Genomic DNA, 21,610 nt, shown 5'->3' on the forward strand with positions numbered 1-21,610 from the left:
GGGTCACAGATTGTAGATGAGTGGGCGGCCGCCTATAAGAGTAGAAACCATTTTGGACATAAATCTTCTTCCGCATCCAGCAGAAAAGGCTCCACAGTGGTGCACTCTATTTTTCTGGTATCCAGTAAAAGTCTACAGACTCCTGTTCAAATTCCACATTTTTATGTTAAAAGAAAAATGCTATCAAGATAAATAATAATAAATAAATAAAATATTACACAAATTTGTGATTTATAACCTGTACAACTAAGTAAAAAGTAAATCTATTTTTAAGGGTAGTAAAGAAAAAAAGTCAAAGATAAACAACAGATATATGGTTGTAGAGGCACCCACAAACATAACTGAGTGGCTGTATTAAGAATTATTATCATATTCGAACTCAAAAGTGGAGTTTGCACATAGACCTACCTCGAATTAACCTCTCAAATAAAGTTCAGATAGTCTTTTCACTATAACTTTTTATCATTATTAACTGTTGCTACAACCACCGTGCTCTATTGTATGGTGTTCTTTTGGAGATAAATGCCTTGTGGAATTGTGGCCAATTCGACGACACAGCCACGTTATGCTGATAATGTTGATGATGTTTATTAAGCAATAAATGTCAACTTTGTGCATCGTCATTAGACCTTCAAATGTGTCCACTCATTAAAGACACGTCAACTGATGTCGTTCACACACAATTGCGTTATATATATTATACTATTATGTGTAATATTTCATGCAGAATAAAAGGACTGAAATGCATTTTATTCTTTCGCTTTTAGTTACCGGTGGGACGAATAATAATGTAACACCACATGTACACAAACATCCGCCGTTACTTCCGGATTATGAAAGCATGACGAAGAAACTCTTCTAACTGCGCCAGCCAGCCCAGAAGCAGACAGATGGGCGTGACCTCAGTTAGATGGCTCTTGTGGTACATCGACTGAGATCAGGTACGTTACGTCTTTTTAGCCCAGGTGTGCTCTTGTTTCGATTCCTAACTTCTGCCGGGATGGACGGAATGGGTCTGGCAATGAGTCGTTCTCCACTGGAGCGACTCCACTTTGACAATGTCGCCCTGAAGAAACTTCCCCTGGACCCCTCCGAGGAGCTCGGGGTGCGACAGGTGAAAGGAGCGTGTTTCTCCAGAGTCAAGCCGCAGCCGCTGACCAAGCCTCGGTTGGTGGCGGTGTCTCACGAAGCTTTGGCTCTGCTAGGGCTTAACGGGGATGAGGTCACGGATGACGCACTCGCGCCACAATACCTTAGCGGCTCCAAAGTAATGCCTGGATCCGAGCCTGCTGCTCATTGCTACTGTGGCCACCAGTTCGGCAATTTCGCTGGTCAGCTGGGTGATGGTGCGGCCTGCTACCTGGGAGAGGTCAGAGTACCACCCAATCAGGACCCCAAACTGTTGCACGAAAACCCTAGTGGCCGATGGGAGATTCAGGTGAAAGGAGCCGGACTTACCCCCTATTCGAGGTACCAAAATGTTTGTTGTTATTGCTTTTTCACTTGTGCAATCTCATATAATGGCACCCATAATGGGCCACAATCGTGTTAATGTGAGGTATTGTGCATTTGCAGCGATAGTAATGCTCAGTTTTGATTGACAAATTTGACATTGCCAAATATATTTTCATTTGTGGTTTAAACCTGCACGCTATATCCTCAGGTATGTTTGGTTCGTTCCATTTCAAATACAAATAAATGTCCTGAGACAAAATGTAACAGAAGCTGTAGTAAAAGTGATTGGCAAATATTTACAATTGCATTTTGTTCATGTTCCTCTCTATTAATTAGCAACTTACATATACATATTATTTGACAAAATAATAGTTTTGTTTGTGGCTTCTGTTTATCTTACAGTCATATTTTAAATAGTTATATTTATGTTCTGAAGTTGTCTGTCAACATAGCTGAAACCCTGCTATGAAAAACTCATACTTCTAGACAAGAGGACGATAGAAGTGAGCTACATGACTTAGCAGAAATGGCATCATTAAGATAATCGTTTTGAGACACTATTTTATCGCTATTTAATATTTTTCCAGTGTTTTCAAACCTAGTGGAGTGTCACTCAAACCAACACAACCCCATTAACTCATTATTAGAACAACGCAAGTGTTCTCTGTCTCTTCTGCTTTAATCTTAACTCATTCACTGCCATTGACGGCTATAGACGTAAAAAAATCATTTTAACTATTTATATTAGTTTAACATTTTTTTCCACCTTTGTTAACAAGAGTATGAAAACGTACAATTGTTTTAATGTACATTTAGAACAGATATAACATTTGTGATTAATCGTGAGTTAACTAGTGGAGTCATGCGATTAATTATGATTAAAAATTTTAATTGCCTGACGCCCCAAATTTTTAATGTTTTTTTTTATTCATTCACTGCCATTGATGGCTATAAATGTCAAAAATTATTTTTAAATATTTCTATTAGTTACATTTTTTCCCACTTTTTTTAACAAGCGTATGAAAACCTAGATTTTTTTATTGTACCAGGGATGTGATTTTTCCGCTAATTCGCGTAATTCCGCTTTTTTTATCTCCAAAAATAAAATGTTACAATTTTTTAAGTGGTAAAAAATCCGATTTCGTCTCTCGACAGCATTCCATTTTAGTGTTTCCGTAACTGAAATGAAACTGATCTTGCGATTGGCTGAAGTCTCCGTGTTGACCAATAAACGCGCTTGTTATAAAGGCATTGGAGTATGCCATTGTTCATTTCTCAGACGTTTTTGCCGGGTGTTTAAAGAAAGATGTCCGTGATCGAACGCAAAGATGCTCCGCGAGTTAAGGAAATTGACAAGATCGTAAAAAACAAGTTTCGATGGGACTGGTTAGAGAAGGATATATCTACAAATGTTGGAAAGAAGACTGTGACGAATTTGTTCAGTGACTTTATTCGGAAGATCGATCGTGCCGGGAAAGCGCTTTTTTCATTTGGTGCCATGATACCATTGACTATGGTGGGAGAGGTTTCAAAGCTCTTGAAAGTCACGCAAAGAGCAAAAAACACGTGAAAGAACTCCAGTCAAGAACAAATTATTCCATCGCTGGAAGTTTCGGTGCCCAAACGAAAACTCCAAAACTTTACGGCCTCCATCCCTTATTGACATCACAATCGGAAGCGGTAATAGAGAGACGTGATCCACCCCAACAACCTGCACCAGTTGCTGATAGAGTCGTGAATTTTGAGGTCGGTGGTAAACTTTTCAAATTAATCGAAATCAAATTTTCGAAAACGTAATAAAAATGGCCATAAATATTTAACATGGTTAATCATTGACACAAACTCAAATGAATGCTGCATGTTTGCACTTTTCAGCTTTCAATATGTTGACTGTCTTGATGTATGCAGTTACAGAGATGATCTTAGTCAATCATGCATTCGACGAATGCATGATTGTGTTTTTACCAGAGCTTGCTGCATGAGGTATTTTATGTTTTTGTTATGCATTATGTATTAAATTAAGAATGATTGATTAAATGATTTATTGCATGGTAAATATATATGATGATATTCTCAGTGATAGTTTTTAAAAGCAAAGGCAGTCCAATGTTTTTGAATGTGACTGATTTTGAGTTGACTAAAACTGCAATTTGATATGGGATAGTTCAATATACATTGAAAATTTATGCTGTTGTTTTGTCTATTTCTTTGTCATCTGAGTGCATTGAAAGTACTTAAAAACACGGAAAACCCATGAGCTCTGGACCTAGCTGAGTGCCCGCGGCCCTCAGACCCCCGGCTAAATTTTCAGATAATTTCACTTTGGTCAAATCACATCCCTGTTGTACATTTAGAACAGATATAAAATTTGTGATTAATCGTGAGTTAACTAGTGAAGCTATGCGATTAATTACAATTAACAATGTTAATCGTATGTCGCCCTTAATTTTTAATAATCTTTTTTTTAAATGAATTTATGGCAGTGAATGAGTTAAAATTTATCTTTTCTTTTTTTTTAAATTGATGTTCAATCTTAAAATTGCCTTTTTTCATTTATTCCTAATTATCTTACATTGTCAATATAAAACCAAACATTTTAATCTACTGTATGTTGGCAATTTATTCAGGCATATGCAATGTCACTACTCATTGTAGTCTTGTGTTGACAATCATGTGTAAATGACAACAGGCGGGACTGTAGAAATTTGACAATCAAATAAGTTGTGTGGCTTTCTGTCAATAGACAAGCCGACGGCCGTAAGGTGCTGCGCTCCAGCATAAGAGAGTTCCTCTGCAGTGAGGCTATGTACTTCTTGCGTGTGCCCACCACGAGAGCGGGCTCTGTTGTAACGTCAGACAGCAAAGTCGTAAGGGATATCCACTACAGCGGACACCCTCAACATGAGAGATGCTCCGTGGTCCTCAGAATCGCACCAACCTTTTTAAGGTGAGTTGTTAATGCCCTTGAACGTATCACATGTTCCTATACTTCCTGGATTTGACTGTTGCCGTTTTTCACTACCTGAACAGGTTTGGTTCTTTTGAGATATTTAAGCAGGCAGATGAGCTCACGGGTCGCCAGGGTCCCAGCTATGGATACGATGAGCTCCGAGGACAGATGCTGGATTATGTCATTGAGATGTTCTACCCAGAGATCCAGCAGCAGTATTCAGATCGGGTGGAGAGGAATGTGTCTTTCTTCAGAGAGGTTGGAGCACTTAAGTGACTTTTAAAAGATGCCTGTGCAACCTTAGCAGCGTTGTGACATGCGTTTGATTTAAGACCGGGCGTCACAGACTGAAGTCAAGGCCATTTCGATCGATCCTCTTATTGTGTTGAGCTGTAATAAATGACTCGGTGACCGCATGTGCTGAGTCATGGTGTCGTCTCTCCGTTTTAGCTGGGGAATCTTGGAAACGTTGAAAGCAAGGTTGCTTGATTTTAAAGTAATAAAATATTCATTAAAATGATTAAATTAACTTAAAAACTACTTATTTATATCCATCTTTATTTAAATATGTGTTAAAGTACAAATAATACGTATGTGATCATATTAGCTATAAAATCGTCAAATTATATTTGTAATAATGTTTCGTCCTCCATTCTAGCGTTTTAGCTTCGTATTATGGTGACCAATGAACTTAAATTTGTGTTGTTGAGAAGCTGCTGTATCAAATATAATTGGGAAATTGAGGTTGGCATATTTTGACATGTTACGATTACAAATTAACTTAAATTTGTGTTGTTGAGAAGCTGCTGTATCAAATATAATTGGGAAATTGAGGTTGGCATATTTTGATATGTTACGATTACAATCTTTTTCTCCTGTGCTATGGCTCATAAGTTAAAAAGTGTGGGGTTTTTTTCTTTGATTTACTCTCACACTTCCTGCATACTTTTTCTCTCGTTTTTTTTGGAGTGATAAGTGCTCCTACACCACGCCCTCCCACCAGTCGATGCACATTCCCATGAATTTTTTTTACACTTTGCAACCATGCTTCCCAAGCAGCAGATGGTGCTAGAAACCTCTAAGTCATTTTAACCAACCACAAAAGTATAGAGCAGGGGTACTTACCTCATTCACTGCCATTGACGGCTATAGACATAATTTTTTTTTTAAACTATTTCATTAGTTTAACATTTTTTCCTACTTTTTTTTTAATGTATTAGAACAGATATAACATTTTTGATTATTCGTGAGTTTAGTAGTGAAGTCATGCGATTAATTACGATTTAAAATTGTTATCACCAGACGCCCCTAATTTTTTATAATCTTTTCTTCAAAAGAAAAAAAAGATCATTAAAAAAAACAACAAAAAAAAAACAACATACGATTATTACAAATTAGGGGCATCGGGCGATAAAAATGTGTAATCGTAATTAATCGCATGACTTCACTAGTTAACTCACAATCACAAATTTTATCTGTTCTAAATATACCCCTAAAAATTATAGTTAAAAATGTTAAACTAATATAAATTGTTCAAATGAATTTTTGACGTCTATAGCTGTCAATGGCATTAAATGAGTTAAATACAAATTTTAACGGCACTGTTTGTTTTTCAGCAAAAGTCCCTTTATAGAGGACGATCCACATACGATAACACTGTAATATTCAAAACAAAAATACAAATTGAGTAAAACAAAGCAGCACACCTTTCATAAATCTAATACATAACAGGAAGGGGTTGCAAAAACATGTATCTCAGGGTTTTTCCTGGCTCAAATTGAGGCAAATGTGGTATCACCCTAATTATGATGGATGATTACCGATACCAGGTATCGGTATTAGTGCCAATAGGTGGGTTTCCATCCACCTATTTTTTATTCGAATTTTCAAGAATTGTGAAAAATAAACTGAATGTAAACGTCAAGAAATTCAGGAAAAAAGGCCCAAAATTCGCAAAAAAAGATTTTACGCTTGGAGGGGTGATTTTTGAAGCGTATCGAAAAAAGGAAAATTCATTTTGACAGATACTACGTTACGCACGGTTGTAGTCACAATAAATGGTGGATGATAAAGTAAGATAAGTTTGGGTAGACGAAGAAACACGATCCTTTTATAATTAATTAAAGAAAAAAAACATGGATGTAATTTTAGATGGCTTTATTAACATCAGCTCTCAATGTAACGACACACTTCACTTACATGCGGGAGGGAAGCCAACAAGACAAACTACTTCCGTTCAGTCCGCCAAAACCAAAATTCCCACCTGGAACTCCCCATTGTCCCAAAGTTCCGTCACCAAAAGGTCATCTCGCGGCGCATATTCGAAAAAGAAGAGCAGATGGAAATGTCCGTTTTGCGCATTTTTCACAAAATTCGCATACAAATTTCAATACATTTGGATGGAAACTTGACTATTACCAGTCTTATTTTAAGGTATCGGTACTCACGGCGGCGACCGATACCATTATATGCCGCCCTCCTGCAGCCATCTTACGATCAGGGACTAGAAATGAGAAATTTGCCATTAATTTTTGCCATTGTTTAACTACAATCATTAAAAATTCATCCACTAGTACATATTAAATTGTAAATATAGTTCAGCGTTGATGTCAAACACTATTATGCTTATTGTATATGCTGTGTTTTTATGACTTTGGCGATGGCTGGAGCGTGCCACCTCTGCCTCACAACCAGGAAATGGCCGTGTGTAACGGTTGCTCCATGATCTGTTTCTTCTTCAGTACATTCAAGTTTAAAAAAGAAAGAAAGCTGTTTCCGGTGCACTGCTGTTGATATAGCGCCTCCATAATGGCGCAACACTGCCGTTCTTGCCGATCTCAATCAACACAGTTGGAACGCTGTGTTGAGAGATATCAGTGGCTCAGGCTGGAGGTGGCTGCCTCTGAATTTTGTACATGGGAAAAACCGCTTATCTTTTTCAATATACAGTAAACACAAAAAGGAGGGGCTAATACTTTTGTGCTCAAGTGAATGAAGCATCTGAGGAATTCTAAAATGGATACACATATTCTAAAATTAAACCTAATGCTCATTCTTTTATTATTTCTGCATCTGAAAATGGCTTATTTTGCGTTCCCAAATCGGTGACATTGCAGTGAGCTCTGTTGCTTTTTTTTTTTTTTTATCTCATAGTTGTGACTGTAATTCTGCTTACAGCTCGGAATGACAATTTTAGCAAATTTATTTTTCTTGTTCTTTACGCCTCTGGATTTTAAGGGAATGTCTCCTTCCTTTAGATTCCATATTTCATTTCATAATGCTTTTTCAAAATGGAAACCTTCTTCACGGCCAATCCACTGCCATTCTAGGCACATTGGGTTTGTTTGGCTGGAAAGGAAATGAATGCAATTTTTTTCCGGCCTATTTTCGTCAGAATTGCTGATTTTTCGCTGGGTTGGTCGAGCGTGTTGAAATGGCTTCAACAGTTTAGAGGCTACAAATTTGGTGGTCACTGGTCAGCCCAGAGGCCTCAGGAGGCGCAAATCCAGGAAAAGGGGAATCAGATGTCTGAATTTCATACGGATATGTCAATGTAAAATGAATGGAAAAATAAGGTACACATTTTGCATACAATGCAGACAATCACAAATTAATATTAATTTCCCTATTACCCATATAGACCAAGGATTTTAACAATACGCTTGTCAAATTGCTCACAATCTTGTGGCATGAGATAAGAGGTACTAATATTGGATTACATCTATTTAACACTTTTTTTTTTTATGTTAGAAAAATAAGATAAAAGAAATCCCATTGTGACTTTTCCTGACTTCTTGTATGAAGGTGGTGCATCGGACGGCTCGACTAGTGGCGCAGTGGCAATGTGTGGGATTTTGTCATGGCGTCCTGAACACAGACAACATGAGCATCCTAGGACTCACTCTGGACTATGGTCCCTATGGCTTCATGGACAGGTGAGATTGTTAGGAAATAACCATGTTGTTTAAAACCCAACTCCACTGCAAATTGTCCATCCGTCCATTACACCGGTAAATGAAGTACTCATGCACGAGATCTGTATTTTTTCCCCCCTTCTTCGTTCATGTTTAATTCCCCTCAGGTTTGATCCAGACTTCATTTGCAACGCTTCAGACAACTCTGGACGCTACTCTTACCAGGCTCAGCCAGCTATCTGCCGCTGGAATCTTGTCAAGTTAGCAGAGGCCCTGGATCCAGAGCTTCCACCTGACCGGGCGAACGCTGTTATGGAGGAATATTTAGATTTGTATAACAGCTGCTACCTTAATAATATGAGGAAGAAGCTGGGTTTGTTGAAAAAAGAGGAACCCGAGGATGAGATCCTCATCACAGAGCTGCTGCAAATCATGCACAATACAGGTGAGACGGGAATGTTCAAGTCTTTGCTTTACCTTCTCCGTTACTTAAAAAAAAAAAAAGACTTTTATGGACAATTAATTTATGATCAAATTGTTTCTGTAGATTGGTTGTTTCATAATATGCAATACAAAAATATGCGGTTTCTGATATTGCGTCATAGAGAGACTGCCAGACTAGTATCTCCCCCCTCATAACATTCTTTATTCTGATGCGCAGAACATTACCCACACTCAGAGTTTTAGTGTTGTTCCATAACAATCGTAATATCCATTTTCCGATCCGCTTATCCTCTTGTTCACTTGTGGTCTATTATTGTGCTAGGGGCTGACTTCACCAACACGTTCCGCAGTCTAAGTCGGATCCCATGTCCCTCAGAGGGAGAAAGTGACAGTGAAGAGGTGATTGTCAAAGAAGCTGCAAACCTCCTGTTGGAGCAGTGTGCATCTTTGGAGGAGCTCAAAGCTGCCAATAAACCCACCATGGACCCACGGTGAGCTGCTTAGGTCACTGCCGGCTAAACATTCACCAAAACATTTACAGATTTGCAATAGAAATTTAGTTTAGGATTGATAAGAATTTATCATCTGACTACTGCTGATGGCTGACTAAGTGTATGACCGATTTAGGGCTAACTAAATTAGTTTTGGGCTCTTTATTTAAAAAGGACAGTGTGCAGATACATTAAAAGATGGCTGCACTTTACTGTAAGCAGGAATGGAATTAATTTTAACTTGTTATCAGATTTCCTGGTGTGACTGTTTACACAGCATACAGTTATGTAAACCTAATCAATAAAACCAATCACTCCATAAAGATAATCCTCATGTTCTTTAAATGATCACTATCATATTCTGAATGACAGCTGGTCTAAACCTGGGACACACATTTCCCCATGTTCATGAAGTTACGACACTTTTATAGAAGGCAAAGCAAGCAAATATACAAATTGCAGTCAAACGTAGTGAGTACAATTTTATTTGACCAACTAATGATCCACCCCAAAATTATGGATGTTACCACAATAAGTAAATTTACTACATTTGATACATAATATCTAGGGGTGGGAATCTTTGAATCTCTCACCATTCGATTCCGATTTTTGCGATTTGATTCAGAATCGATTTTCGATTAAGAACGCTCTTTTGATTGACTGATTTTTGCTTCAATCTATAGATGTGCAAGGAATTGTAATGATCTACTCCAGTCTGACTCGCTAATGCTAATTAGCGCGCTACTCGCGGCACTTTTATCACTCAAAAGAACGGCTCCACGCTGAAAAAAAAACAACTTTTATTGGAAAAACTTGGATCGTGACTTTTTCCTTCTACTCTCTAATGTGGCTACAACTTAACAGTTTATTAGACCGCGTGGAACCACACTGCCCCTCAGTGGCCAAACCGGGTACAACATGAACAGCGCTCCAAATAAAGGCACACACTGACAAAGGCAAGACAGTATAAAATAATTTAAATAAAATCGATTTTGGGACATTTCAAATCGATTCTCTTATGAGAATTGATTTTTTTGGGCACACCCTTAATAACCCCCACAAAAAAAGACAATGACAGATCATTATTAAGAAAGACCTATATATTCCAATATAAAGTTTTTCCTTAAAATTGCATGAACTGAATGGCAATTTTCTATTATTATAATTTCTACTTTGTAGTTCCTGATGGTAAAATGGACACAAGAGGGCGGCTGATTGGCCACCCTCGTAAATACCAATACCCTGAAAGAGGGCCCCAGCGACATGATTACAATGTATAAAATATACAAACAAATTGATAAAGGCCTTCTGCTTCACTAGGCCCTTTTTCTCTTCAAGGCATAGTGAGCTGATTTAATGTGGAAGAGCCTTTCACCTCACAAATGTTCTCTTAGATGAGTAGTCTTAAATTTCCACAGGCCTACTCCAGTTTCTTGTAGAAAATCCTCCCAGGAGAGGGGAAGCAACTCTATGTCATGTCACTGCCTTATTCCAATTTGTGCTTAATGTGGGGATAGTAGCTACAGTAGGTGTTCCAATCCTTTCTTTCATTCTACATACTTAACAGTTAAACACAGTGGCTATGTTTATGTTCCGCATGCTGTCAACAGGGAGTTGTCGATGCTGCTTTCTATGGCGCAGAGCAACCCGGCGCTGTTCCAGATGATCTCAGACAGGATGACAATAGGGAGGCAGCTCGGCCGACTCAGCAAGCTGAAGGAACTGATGGAGACCAACGAGGAAGAAATCAAAGCCAAGCAGACTGAGGAGTGGACCTCCTGGATCACACGCTATAGGTGGGATGGAAAATGGACACGGTGATTGGACTCATGTCTAGTTGCTTGTAAAGCTCATATAAGGTGGTTAAATTGCTTGGCCCGGATGAGCGATATTTAAGTGGAAGTGTCACTGATAAAGTGGGTAGGGAGTGTCGATTAAAAACAGGAAGTGGGCTGTTGGGTGTTCCGTTACTGTTGTCATGCGTGCTCGTTGGTATCGCCACTGCAGGAAGCGTCTGGCTCAGGAACTGGAGGGCAGCAGTGATTTGCAGGCTGTGCAGGAGGAGAGAGTGAGGGTGATGGACAGCACCAACCCACGTGTGGTGCTCCGCAACTACATTGCCCAGAATGCAATAGAGGCTGCTGAAAGTGGAGACTTCTCTGAGGTATGGTCACCTGATGCTTGTGGTTTGTTCACTAGCTCACAAAAGACAATAATAATTATTATTATTATTATTAATCGATAAATCCCATTGACCTCAGTTCCATTTGCTCACAGTGTGAAAAAGTGTCACAACATGTTGTGTAATATCCAGCTATACTGTACTTCAGGTCCGGCGGGTCCTCAAAGTTCTGGAGAAGCCTTTCTCCTCCCAGCCGGGTCTAGAGGCGCCTGCTTGGGTGGGCCAAGGTGGTGCCACCCAGCAGGGGGAGAGAGACGACGGCGAAGAGCATCAGGAAGAGACGGCATCTGCCTCGACAGTCCAAAATCCCGTCCCGTATGACAGCAAACCTCCAGCTTGGTCTCAGGCAATCTGTGTCACATGATCTTCGTAATAACTTCCCTGAACTTCATCATCTGGCCTGCCAAAATGTGAGGGAATTGTTAGCAATTCACTTCCTGTTTTCATTTGTCTCTTGATTATTTACACAATTCGATCACTGTGTGGTGGGCCGGTGTCAGGGAAGCGGTTGTGAGATTCATCACTCCATAGAGAACATCAGTGACGCAGGGCAGTCAGGGAATAAGTTGGGTTTGCTGTCACGTTCTATTACTACTGTCATGACAGCTCTTGCACACAAAAAAATAAAAGTGAATTTTTATTTTTTTTTATTATTCTGTAGAGTATAAAAAAAATCACCCAACTCGTTCCCTGCCTGTTTGGTGCCTGGTGGCTGTTAATGACGGCTCAGACGGAAAGTCTTACAAGGACCTGTCTTGAGGCTGATAAACTGTGGGGGCAATGCCTGAAAATATACCAAATATAATTCTTTAGTTTGATTGCTAACAGCAAGAGACGACATTTACATTGTCCAGCCACAACATTATGAACATTTGATGAATGAGAGCCAACGACGACAATGTTAGACAACTATGAACTATATGGTGCCTTGAGATATGAGCTTCTGTGACCACGCCCATAACTCAACAACACTCATCTCAAATTCCCCCATTGAAATGAATGGAAATGCTGTTAATCCATTCCAGCCTCCCCAAAATAAACAACAAAAATATATGTGATGTATGTTTAACAATAAAAAATAGCACTCTATAATACTGAACTTTATAAAACATAAAACATCAAGAAATTAAACTGTTTTAGCACACACACCCTCCTTTTTTTCTTTCTTCTTCAATTCAACGGACCTGGTGACATTGTAATACAGACAAGCGGGTATACTGTCCATGGAGCTGCTCTCGGCTCCTTCCGTAAGCCATAGTAATAAAAAGTTGTTCTTTTCAGAGGATAAATAATATAAATATGTGACTATTCTCATATATGTCTACGTGTTGCTCTACCTTTTGTGTTTAAATATATGTTAATACTGATGCTATTTGATAGCCCGTCTATGGTCTTCCCAATTTTGTGTTGTGGACTTTAAGGCAAAGTCATGTCGTTTATTTAAATACACGATGTGTAATTCTCTTTGTTTTATTTTAAGTTTGACGGTAATGCTCACTAGCTTCCAAACTGCTGTTTGTTGTGTGGTGAGTTGAGTTCACTGCCACTTTAGAGCACTTGGATATCAAGTTTTTGCTCACAAGTCAAAGCAAATGAAGTGGGCGAATAGTGGCTGGTCATGCTCGCATGTCGGGTCACTTGTATCTCAAGGCACTACTGCACATGATATATTGTCATTGTACTGATGCGTTTACAAATCGTGTAGAATTGTACTGCATCATAAGTTAATTGCATAAACATTGTAATTCATGATTTTGAGTTTTTTTTTTTTTTACTACTTTTATTGGATCATATTAGAAGATGAAGCTGGTGCAGGTCTGTCAAATGTTGTGGCCAGTTAATGTTTAAATGTTTTCATGTGAAAGTTGCTTTAGCGTATCACGGTATTCTAACATTGTCTTTATTACAGCGTTTATTTACATCATACCGTTTGTAGGTCAATCACAAGGATTCTAATCGCGATCAGTTAAAGAACGAATTGTGACATCGGTGTGTTTATGTTTACCTCAGAATTTATTTGGAACATTTTGCTGAGATTCTCCAAAGTTGTAGCCTACTTGAAGTCTTATGGAAGATATTAATAACCCAAGTGGCACATTTGCTTGCATGAAATCCTAATAAACTTCCGTATGCTAATCTCGAATGCCCTCTGCTTCTTCATATTTACGTTACATAACCGCAGCGACACTGGAAATGGTCCTTTTGCCAACATAAACATTTGTATTAGCCTATTAAGGCCACGCAGGCTGATCTTATGCAAGCTGACATTTTTTTTCTGGTACGTTCAGAAGACAAAGTGGTCATGCCCTAGCAAGTCCTAAAACTTCCGCACATGCTTGCATAAAGCCGCATCGACAGCCAACCTGACATTCTTCTCATTACTGGAGACTTCGAGTTGCTTTTTTCTTTTTTTTGGCATTGGTTCCAACTTCCAGTTGAACGCACGATTTTTTTCTTTCTTTATCACCCCCACCCAATGCGGCGTAGTGTCGTGTTACACACATTCCAGGTATCTCACCTTTTAATGGCAGACGTCCAAACTGGAGTCGGGAGTGGTTTTATGCGACTTCAGGGTGCGCCCTGAAGAGCGCCTGACGCACGCGCACACAAAACACACGAACGCAGGCGCAATAATGATCGACGCACAGGAGCTGGAACAATGGACGAGTAGCTCCCGAACAGACTGAACGACAAAAGAGAAGGATAAGCCATTTTTAATTCTCTTCACCTTCTCACAACAAGAATGTCTCGACGTGTCAGACCGGGCTACTATCGGCAGGAGATCAACAAAACCTCATGGGAGGTACCGGATAGGTACCGTGAGCTGAAGCAGGTGGGGACCGGAGCATACGGGACGGTCTGGTGAGTGAAATGTGACAAATCGATGTAAAAGTCATGAAGCCATTGTGTGCGTGTGCGTGTGCGTGCGGCGTACTTTTGACAATAGAAAGTCATAGGGAAGAACAGATGGCGTTATACAGCCAGCACATTGGCTCATGTTTAACAAAAGAGTATCTCATCTTGACAGACTGTTTTTTTCTTTTTTTTTAATAATCGTCAATGGAAAACAAGACCACGCCGATCATCTTACAATATTTTTTATAACGACATATTTAAGTGATCCAGCCCTCAAACGTGATGGTGATGTCTGCAAGCTGCAGAACAAAGTAGCATTGAGTGCGATTTGCCCTCAGTGTTCATTGTACTGTAAATGATTTACTCAGTGGGCGGGCCCAGGCCCAGCTGCTGTGCCTCAAGAACACACAATAATACTTCAACAACACAGCCAAAGTTGTTGTTGTTGTTCGGTACCAGCCCGAGATGGAGCCTCCATCCAAAGCAGTGAGCAACTGTGTTTTTTATGCAGTCATTCATTACATTAGAAAGATACAAAAGATGGAGCTCAATCTATGACGTTTTCTGACTGCCCCCTTCATTAGGTACACATCCACAATCTGTTAAGCATCGTGTTTTTATTATGCACTGCACTGCCATACCAAGATATATTTCTTATAGAAATCCTAATTCTGTATTGATTCTAGAATACAATTAAAAACCTAAATCAATGCTGCATACATCTAATAATAAATAATACGTAGGTTATACAGCATAAGCATAATTGAATATGGATGATGGATTATTGTTCCGCATCAATGCAAGCCACAACCAACCAAAATTATTACATTGGTTAAATGTTGACCTCGCTGACAGTGTTACTCAAAATGGGGCAGCGTTGTATTGTTAAGGCAGAATTTGCAGTGTTTATTTTATGTTTGGATCTCAAATGTATCTCATGTTAATTATGGCCTGTCAGAGTATCTGTCAGAATTGACTCTATCTATCTATCTATCTATCTATCTATCTATCTATCTATCTATCTATCTATCTATCTATCTATCTATCTATCTATCTATCTATCTATCTATCTATCTATCTATCTATCTATCTATCTATCTATCTATATATACTAGATTACTATTAGTCTTAGACTAATACTAAGATACATTTTTTTTTAAAGAAGAAGAAACCCAGTCTAAATAAAATTAAAATAACTGAAATTAATAAACAAAATAAAAACTATAATGAAAAATCCAAAGCTAAATTTACAACCGTGCTACAGACTGGCTTTGCCTGTTGAATTTGGCTTAAACAATTTTTGCTTGAAGCAGTCGGTCAGAGGATGGGAAAATGCTGAGTTATAGTGGGCCAGATCGAGTGGCTGATTTGTTAAAGAAACACTCCATTTACTTATATCGTTTGAGTAATAGCACAACTGATTCTGAATGTGCTGGGCAATTTCAATTGACATTGCAGCACATTGAAAGATAAATGTGATTAAAAAAAAAAAACATACACAATTACGCATACATGAATTGGAAGCAATGAAGCCCAGAAAAACAACAAAACAAAATTAGAAGAATAGACTGTTGGGAATAAATGAATAAATAAACAAATATTAATTGGTTGTAAATATAGGTCAGTGCTCCTGATAGTATTCAGGCAAACAGACCGGGGCCTTGCTGGCCATCCATCCATCCATCCATCCATCCATCCATCAAATATTATATTTGAGCTCTTTTCTTCTTCTTTTTTGTTCATTAGTTCAGCAGTGGACATCAGAACCAGAACCAAAGTGGCCATCAAGAAGCTGTATCGACCCTTTCAGTCCGAGCTGTTTGCCAAACGAGCCTACCGGGAGCTAAGACTCCTCAAACACATGAAGCACGAAAATGTGAGCTCTACGATATATTTTTTATACTGTAACCTCACATATTGTAACCATGTTGTATGCTCCCTCCGTTGCAGGTGATTGGTCTCTTAGATGTGTTCACTGCGGATCTCTCGTTGGACAAACTTAATGATTTGTAAGTGAGAATCATCCGCACGCTAATTTTTGCTTCTCACGCTCACAATGATCCTTGACCCTCAAGTTACCTGGTGATGCCGTTCATGGGGACAGACCTGGGCAAAGTGATGAAGGTGCAGAGGCTCTCTGAAGAAAAAATCCAATATTTGGTCTATCAGATTCTCAAAGGGCTCAAGGTGGAGAACTCTCATTTGACCTGCTGTTGTATGCCATTTACGATTCGCGGGTCCCATTGTTCTGTTGATGAAGTCACACATATGCTCTTTTATTGCAGTATATTCACTCTTCTGGGATCATTCATAGGGTAGGTTAACTTTTATTGTTTTGTTTTGAGTTATCTAATCAACAAAACAAGGTGGCATTTTACAAGCTATGACCTACTTTCTTTGCTTCTCTCTTGCTGGTTTACTTTGTATGTTGAGACAGTTTGCTCATGTAAACTTTTCAGGACCTTAAACCAGGGAATCTTGCCATCAACCAAGACTGTGAGCTCAAGGTACGATCGCACGCACGCACACGCACGTTATAAATAAAAGTAAATATTTGTTCCAATACTACATGTTCTTACCATTAACCGTTTTCCATCCATTTTAAAAATATATTTCCTAAAAGCAACATTAGCCTCAACTGCAAGCCAGCCAATCACCAATGAAAGATAACCAAAAACATGTTTTTAATTATTGTACATTGGAGAAAAATAAGTGATTTTTGATACCACTTTTTTTCAATACACAACTCTTAAGCAGTCAATACCAATACCAAGCATCAATGCCACTAGTGTTTTGGATACATACAAAATAATAATAATAATATAATAAAGGAAGACCTGCATATTCCAGTATAGCATTTATTTAATTTTATTTTTTACTTAAAATTGCATTATATTAATACATACAGGCGGCACGGTGGCTGACTGGTTAGCACGTCCGCCTCCCAGTGCAAAGGTTGTGAGATCAAGTCCGGGCTTCGGCCTTCCTGGGTGGAGTTTGCATGTTCTCCCCGTGCTTGCGTGGGTTTTCTCCGGGTACTCCGGTTTCCTCCCACATTCCAAAAACATGCATGGCAGGTGAATTGGACACTTCAAATTGTCCATAGGTGTGATTGTGAGTATGGTTGTTCGTCTCTGTGTGCCCTGCGATTGGCTGGCAACCAGTTCAGGGTGTACCCCGCCTACTGCCCGAAGCCAGCTGGGATAGGCTCCAGCAACCCCCGCGACCCTTGTGAGGACAAGCGGTACAGAAAATGGATGGATGGATGGATTAATACATACATACAAAGATGCCAAAACAAAACCCAAAACAACAATGACCAAACTCCAAACAAACGCTGTGAAAAACTAATTAAAACTTGGCAAAGGACTTGGGGTTCATTCAACACAAGTGGTAATAAACCAATAAGGACTGAAAAAAAGTAAAGGACTTAAATAAATATAATAACGAGACAACGAGACACCTGGTCAAGACATGTGGCTGAGGAAGCTGGTTGGCTGACATGAGTGACCAGGATGACAAGCACAGGTGGACATGATAAAACTTGACGAGACGTTGACAAAAGAAAACATACGGAAAACATGACAAAATCCAACTAAACATAACCAAAAACTCAGACCATGAAAAAATTTGCATTATTCTAATTTCTAATTCCTGAACGGCCACAAGAGGGTGGCCAGTATTGGCCGCTGTCGCGAGTACAGATACCTTTTCAATATCACAACCCCACTTTTATGATGGCATCGTTATGATTTCACCTGTCCTTGTCCCGTCAGATCTTGGACTTTGGTTTGGCACGTCAGGCCGACAGCGAGATGACGGGCTATGTGGTGACTCGCTGGTACCGAGCCCCAGAAGTCATCTTGAGCTGGATGCACTACAGCCAGACTGGTAATCGATACCATACGTTTATGAAGTGCTCTCATCTAATGACACGTTGTGGCGCTATGCGCATGCAGTATGTGTTGTTCACGGGGACTCGGTGCTTCTCAACACGAGGCTGTTAAGACAATTTTTGATTTATCACCAAATGTTGGCAACTTTCAGTGAACAGGCTCGGACGTGTATAGCGAATTATTGAAAAGTAAAACTCAGTCAAGCAGCTTCTTTTCAAATTTGGAGTATAAAGCCTGCCAAATAATTGACCTGTAGCATACTGAGGATATTGTAAGGTCACGACAAGGTCTTCAAGAATGTTTTTTTTTTTTTTTTTGCCATTTCACTACACTTCATACTTTGCGTTTTTAAAGAGCCAATTCAATGGAATTCATCACAAGATTTTTTATGTGTTGTACTGGATCTTATTCAAGTGTTAATGAAAATAATTAGTGTCATTACTAATGTGATTATATGATGGTATGGCTGATAATGGCATTTAAAAAAAATCATGAAATATGACAAGCAATTTTTTCCCCCACATTTTAAAAGTATAAATCATGACTGAATTATCAGCATTTTTATGTATTATGTATACGTAGTAGGCTACAGAGTAATTTCAAACAAATATTTAATACGTTAACACCTGCATGGATGGACATAAAAAGTTGTATTATCTAAGTAAGGGACAATTTTATAATCTGCTTTGTGACCAGTTGTCTGAGTTGATACTATGTACCGTCACTTATATTCCACGAGAGGGCGCTCGCTCAACATTCAACTTGTTGATTCAATTGAAGCAAAGCGTTCACGTTTGTATTAATGTCCTGTCTTGTACTTGTTCCACAGTGGATATTTGGTCAGTAGGCTGCATCATGGCAGAGATGCTACAAGGGAAACCTCTTTTTAAAGGGAATGACCGTGTCCTTTTCCACTGTTTGTCCACAACGTGTTCCTATTTTGTTTTATTATATTATTGTTAATTGGACATCATTACCTTTGATCCCTTAACTCCCAAGTTTCTCAGACCTCGATCAGCTGACTGAGATCATGAAGATCACAGGGACGCCTTCTCAGGAATTTATAACAAAACTACAATCAGATGAGGTGAGTTTGAATCACACAACGGCAAACAAATGCAGACTTGATTGATGATAAGAATCTGCTTGTATTTTATAACAAACCTTACAAGTGACCCAAGAGTGATTCATTAATGAAATGACCCTCCCTGTTTACGATCTAATCGTAACTTCACATTCTTCCATGTGAGTGTCCATTTAGACTTTGAATTAAAGTGTAAGTGTTTTATATTCAGGCCAAAGGCTACATCAAAAGTCTTCAACAAGTTGAAAAGAAAGATCTTCAAAAAGTGTTCTCCAAAGCCAACCCACAAGGTAGTGGGTTACAGTATTTTATTTTATTTTGACAGATTACAGATTGTTTTTTTTTTAAATTTCCTGTCCCACCTCATTTCTTCAGCCGTGTCTGTGCTGGAGCGCATGTTATTACTGGATCCCGAAAGCAGGGCAACAGCGGCGGACGCCCTCAAGTTGCCGTACTTCTCCGAGTTTCGGGAACCTGAGGAAGAGACGGAAGCTCAGCCGTATGACCACTCGATGGACAACACGGAGCTGCCCCTGGAGCAGTGGAAGCGTAAGGCCGAAGGGGCAAATCAAACATCAATCAGCGACGACAAGCGTTTACCTTGATTGTGTGCGTTGTGTTCTCTGTTTTTCTGTAGGTCACACCTTCACAGAGATCTTGATCTTTAAGCCTGTTGTGCCAGAATCCAAGGAAACATCTCTGTAAGACACAAAAAGTGCACACTTTGTATTTCTTTTTTTGTGGAAAGAAATAATAGGATGATTTTATCACGGGTATTGCTGCTGTCCTCCTTTTGTTTGCCTTTTTCAGTCACACCTTGGTCCAGCAGCTTAAAGTTGTGCCGCATCTCTGGTACCTCACTTTCATACATTTGTACAGAATTAACTTAAGACAATCAAATCAGGACATTGTGCGCTTTTTCTTTCAACTCAAATGTCAATATATTTTCGGTTGGAGATACACGTGAGACCAGATCAACACAACGTACTGTACATCATTTTATGCCTCTGTAGAAAATAAGAAATGAGTCATGATAGATTTCTTCTACTTAAATCGGACAATCCAATTTTTTTATTTTCTTTTTTTGTGATAAGATTGATTTCGTCTTGCATTCCCTATAGACGTCACGTTGCCTTGTTGTAATAATATTGGGTTTTATGTTTGTGGGAGATTTATTTGGTTACATTTTCACGTTTCATATGTATGACCTTCACTATCATCCCACTTTCTGGAACTCATTTAAACGTTTACACTCATTTTCAAATGTATTTGTGAAAGTAGTCATGCATTTTTATTTTTGTAGCATCTCTCACAAAATTCTAGTCAATATATTAGCCAGACTTGCTTGTTTTGTTTTTAAACAAGCACAGAATTTCACTTTAGATGTTCATCATTATGCCACAGGAATACAAAAAAAGACAAACATGCTGAACAGAGCACAAAACTAAGCAAAGCATGCAATTGTACATGGATGGCTTGGTAGTTTTGTTAATAAAAGACATAAAACAGTTGTTGGCCAGGCTGCGTTGTTTTACATACCATCAATTCTTTATTTGAGCATGGATACAATATTGTGTTTTCTATTTCAAGCTATTAATGAATAGAGAGCTCACAGACAATGAGAATCATTTATTAATAAGTCACAACTGAATAGAATTCCTCAATCTCAATCCTAGCTGCTCAATAGGCCAATAAAAACATTGAATGACAACCTACACCGGAAGGAAATTACACTAAAAACTGCACAGGAAACTCAAAATTTAGAATTGAATTTAGCACTTTGAAAAAAGTGGAAATCTTACTTCTTGCAAACGGTAATGTCTCTTTGTGTGTCTGTTAAAAGTGACTATACATTTTTTTTTTAAGCATTTAATTCACAGTGGTCAGTTTTCTTTTGATACTTTCTTGACAGTTTAGAATGTAAATACGGTAAATGCTTTCCTTTCTTCCTTCGCAATATGCTAAGCAATCCACATCCATCACACGTTTTTTAAAGGCTCTGTATGCAATTTATTACATTTGATTAAAAAGCTCATTTTACGCTTATAACTAGGGATGGGCAAGTATTGATACCAGGTATCGGTGTCAGCCTGATACCTGGCCTTATTTCAAAATATTGGTACCCACAATGTTGGCTGATACCAGTACCGACTGCCGTCTAGTGAGCCTTTTATGATCAGGAACTTGAAATTACAATAGAAAATTGCCATTAATGTGATGCAATTTCAAAGAAAAGGAAATAGTATGCATTAAAAGTACTTGTGGTATTGGAACTTAACCTAGGGGTGTCGAAATTAGAGCCTTCATTTTGAGTTAAAGTTCCTTTAACGCCACCATT

General features: G+C 38.8%; 2 protein-coding genes across 2 annotated transcripts; both read left to right on the top strand.

Annotated features, from left to right (window-relative positions):
• The first annotated feature begins 804 nt into the window (after window positions 1–804).
• selenoo1 (selenoprotein O1) lies at window positions 805–13,579 on the top strand. The gene is made up of 9 exons (XM_086074340.1): window positions 805–1,470; window positions 4,199–4,402; window positions 4,486–4,663; window positions 8,210–8,340; window positions 8,487–8,764; window positions 9,086–9,254; window positions 10,865–11,050; window positions 11,262–11,418; window positions 11,585–13,579. The coding sequence occupies exons 1-9, from the start codon at window positions 911–913 to the stop codon at window positions 11,807–11,809; spliced, it is 2,088 nt and encodes a 695-aa protein (XP_085930466.1). The 5' UTR covers window positions 805–910; the 3' UTR covers window positions 11,810–13,579.
• Window positions 13,580–13,725: 146 nt separating this feature from the next.
• Window positions 13,726–20,782, top strand: mapk12a (mitogen-activated protein kinase 12a). The gene is made up of 12 exons (XM_086072888.1): window positions 13,726–14,298; window positions 16,039–16,168; window positions 16,243–16,301; window positions 16,368–16,479; window positions 16,578–16,607; window positions 16,752–16,799; window positions 18,069–18,183; window positions 19,018–19,089; window positions 19,196–19,275; window positions 19,484–19,562; window positions 19,648–19,821; window positions 19,910–20,782. The coding sequence occupies exons 1-12, from the start codon at window positions 14,180–14,182 to the stop codon at window positions 19,975–19,977; spliced, it is 1,086 nt and encodes a 361-aa protein (XP_085929014.1). The 5' UTR covers window positions 13,726–14,179; the 3' UTR covers window positions 19,978–20,782.
• The last annotated feature ends 828 nt before the right edge of the window (window positions 20,783–21,610 follow it).

This window comes from Leptonotus elevatus, chromosome 4 (genome assembly GCF_054856555.1).
Source record: "Leptonotus elevatus isolate MCC_2025b chromosome 4, RoL_Lele_1.0, whole genome shotgun sequence".
NCBI lineage: Eukaryota > Metazoa > Chordata > Actinopteri > Syngnathiformes > Syngnathidae > Leptonotus > Leptonotus elevatus.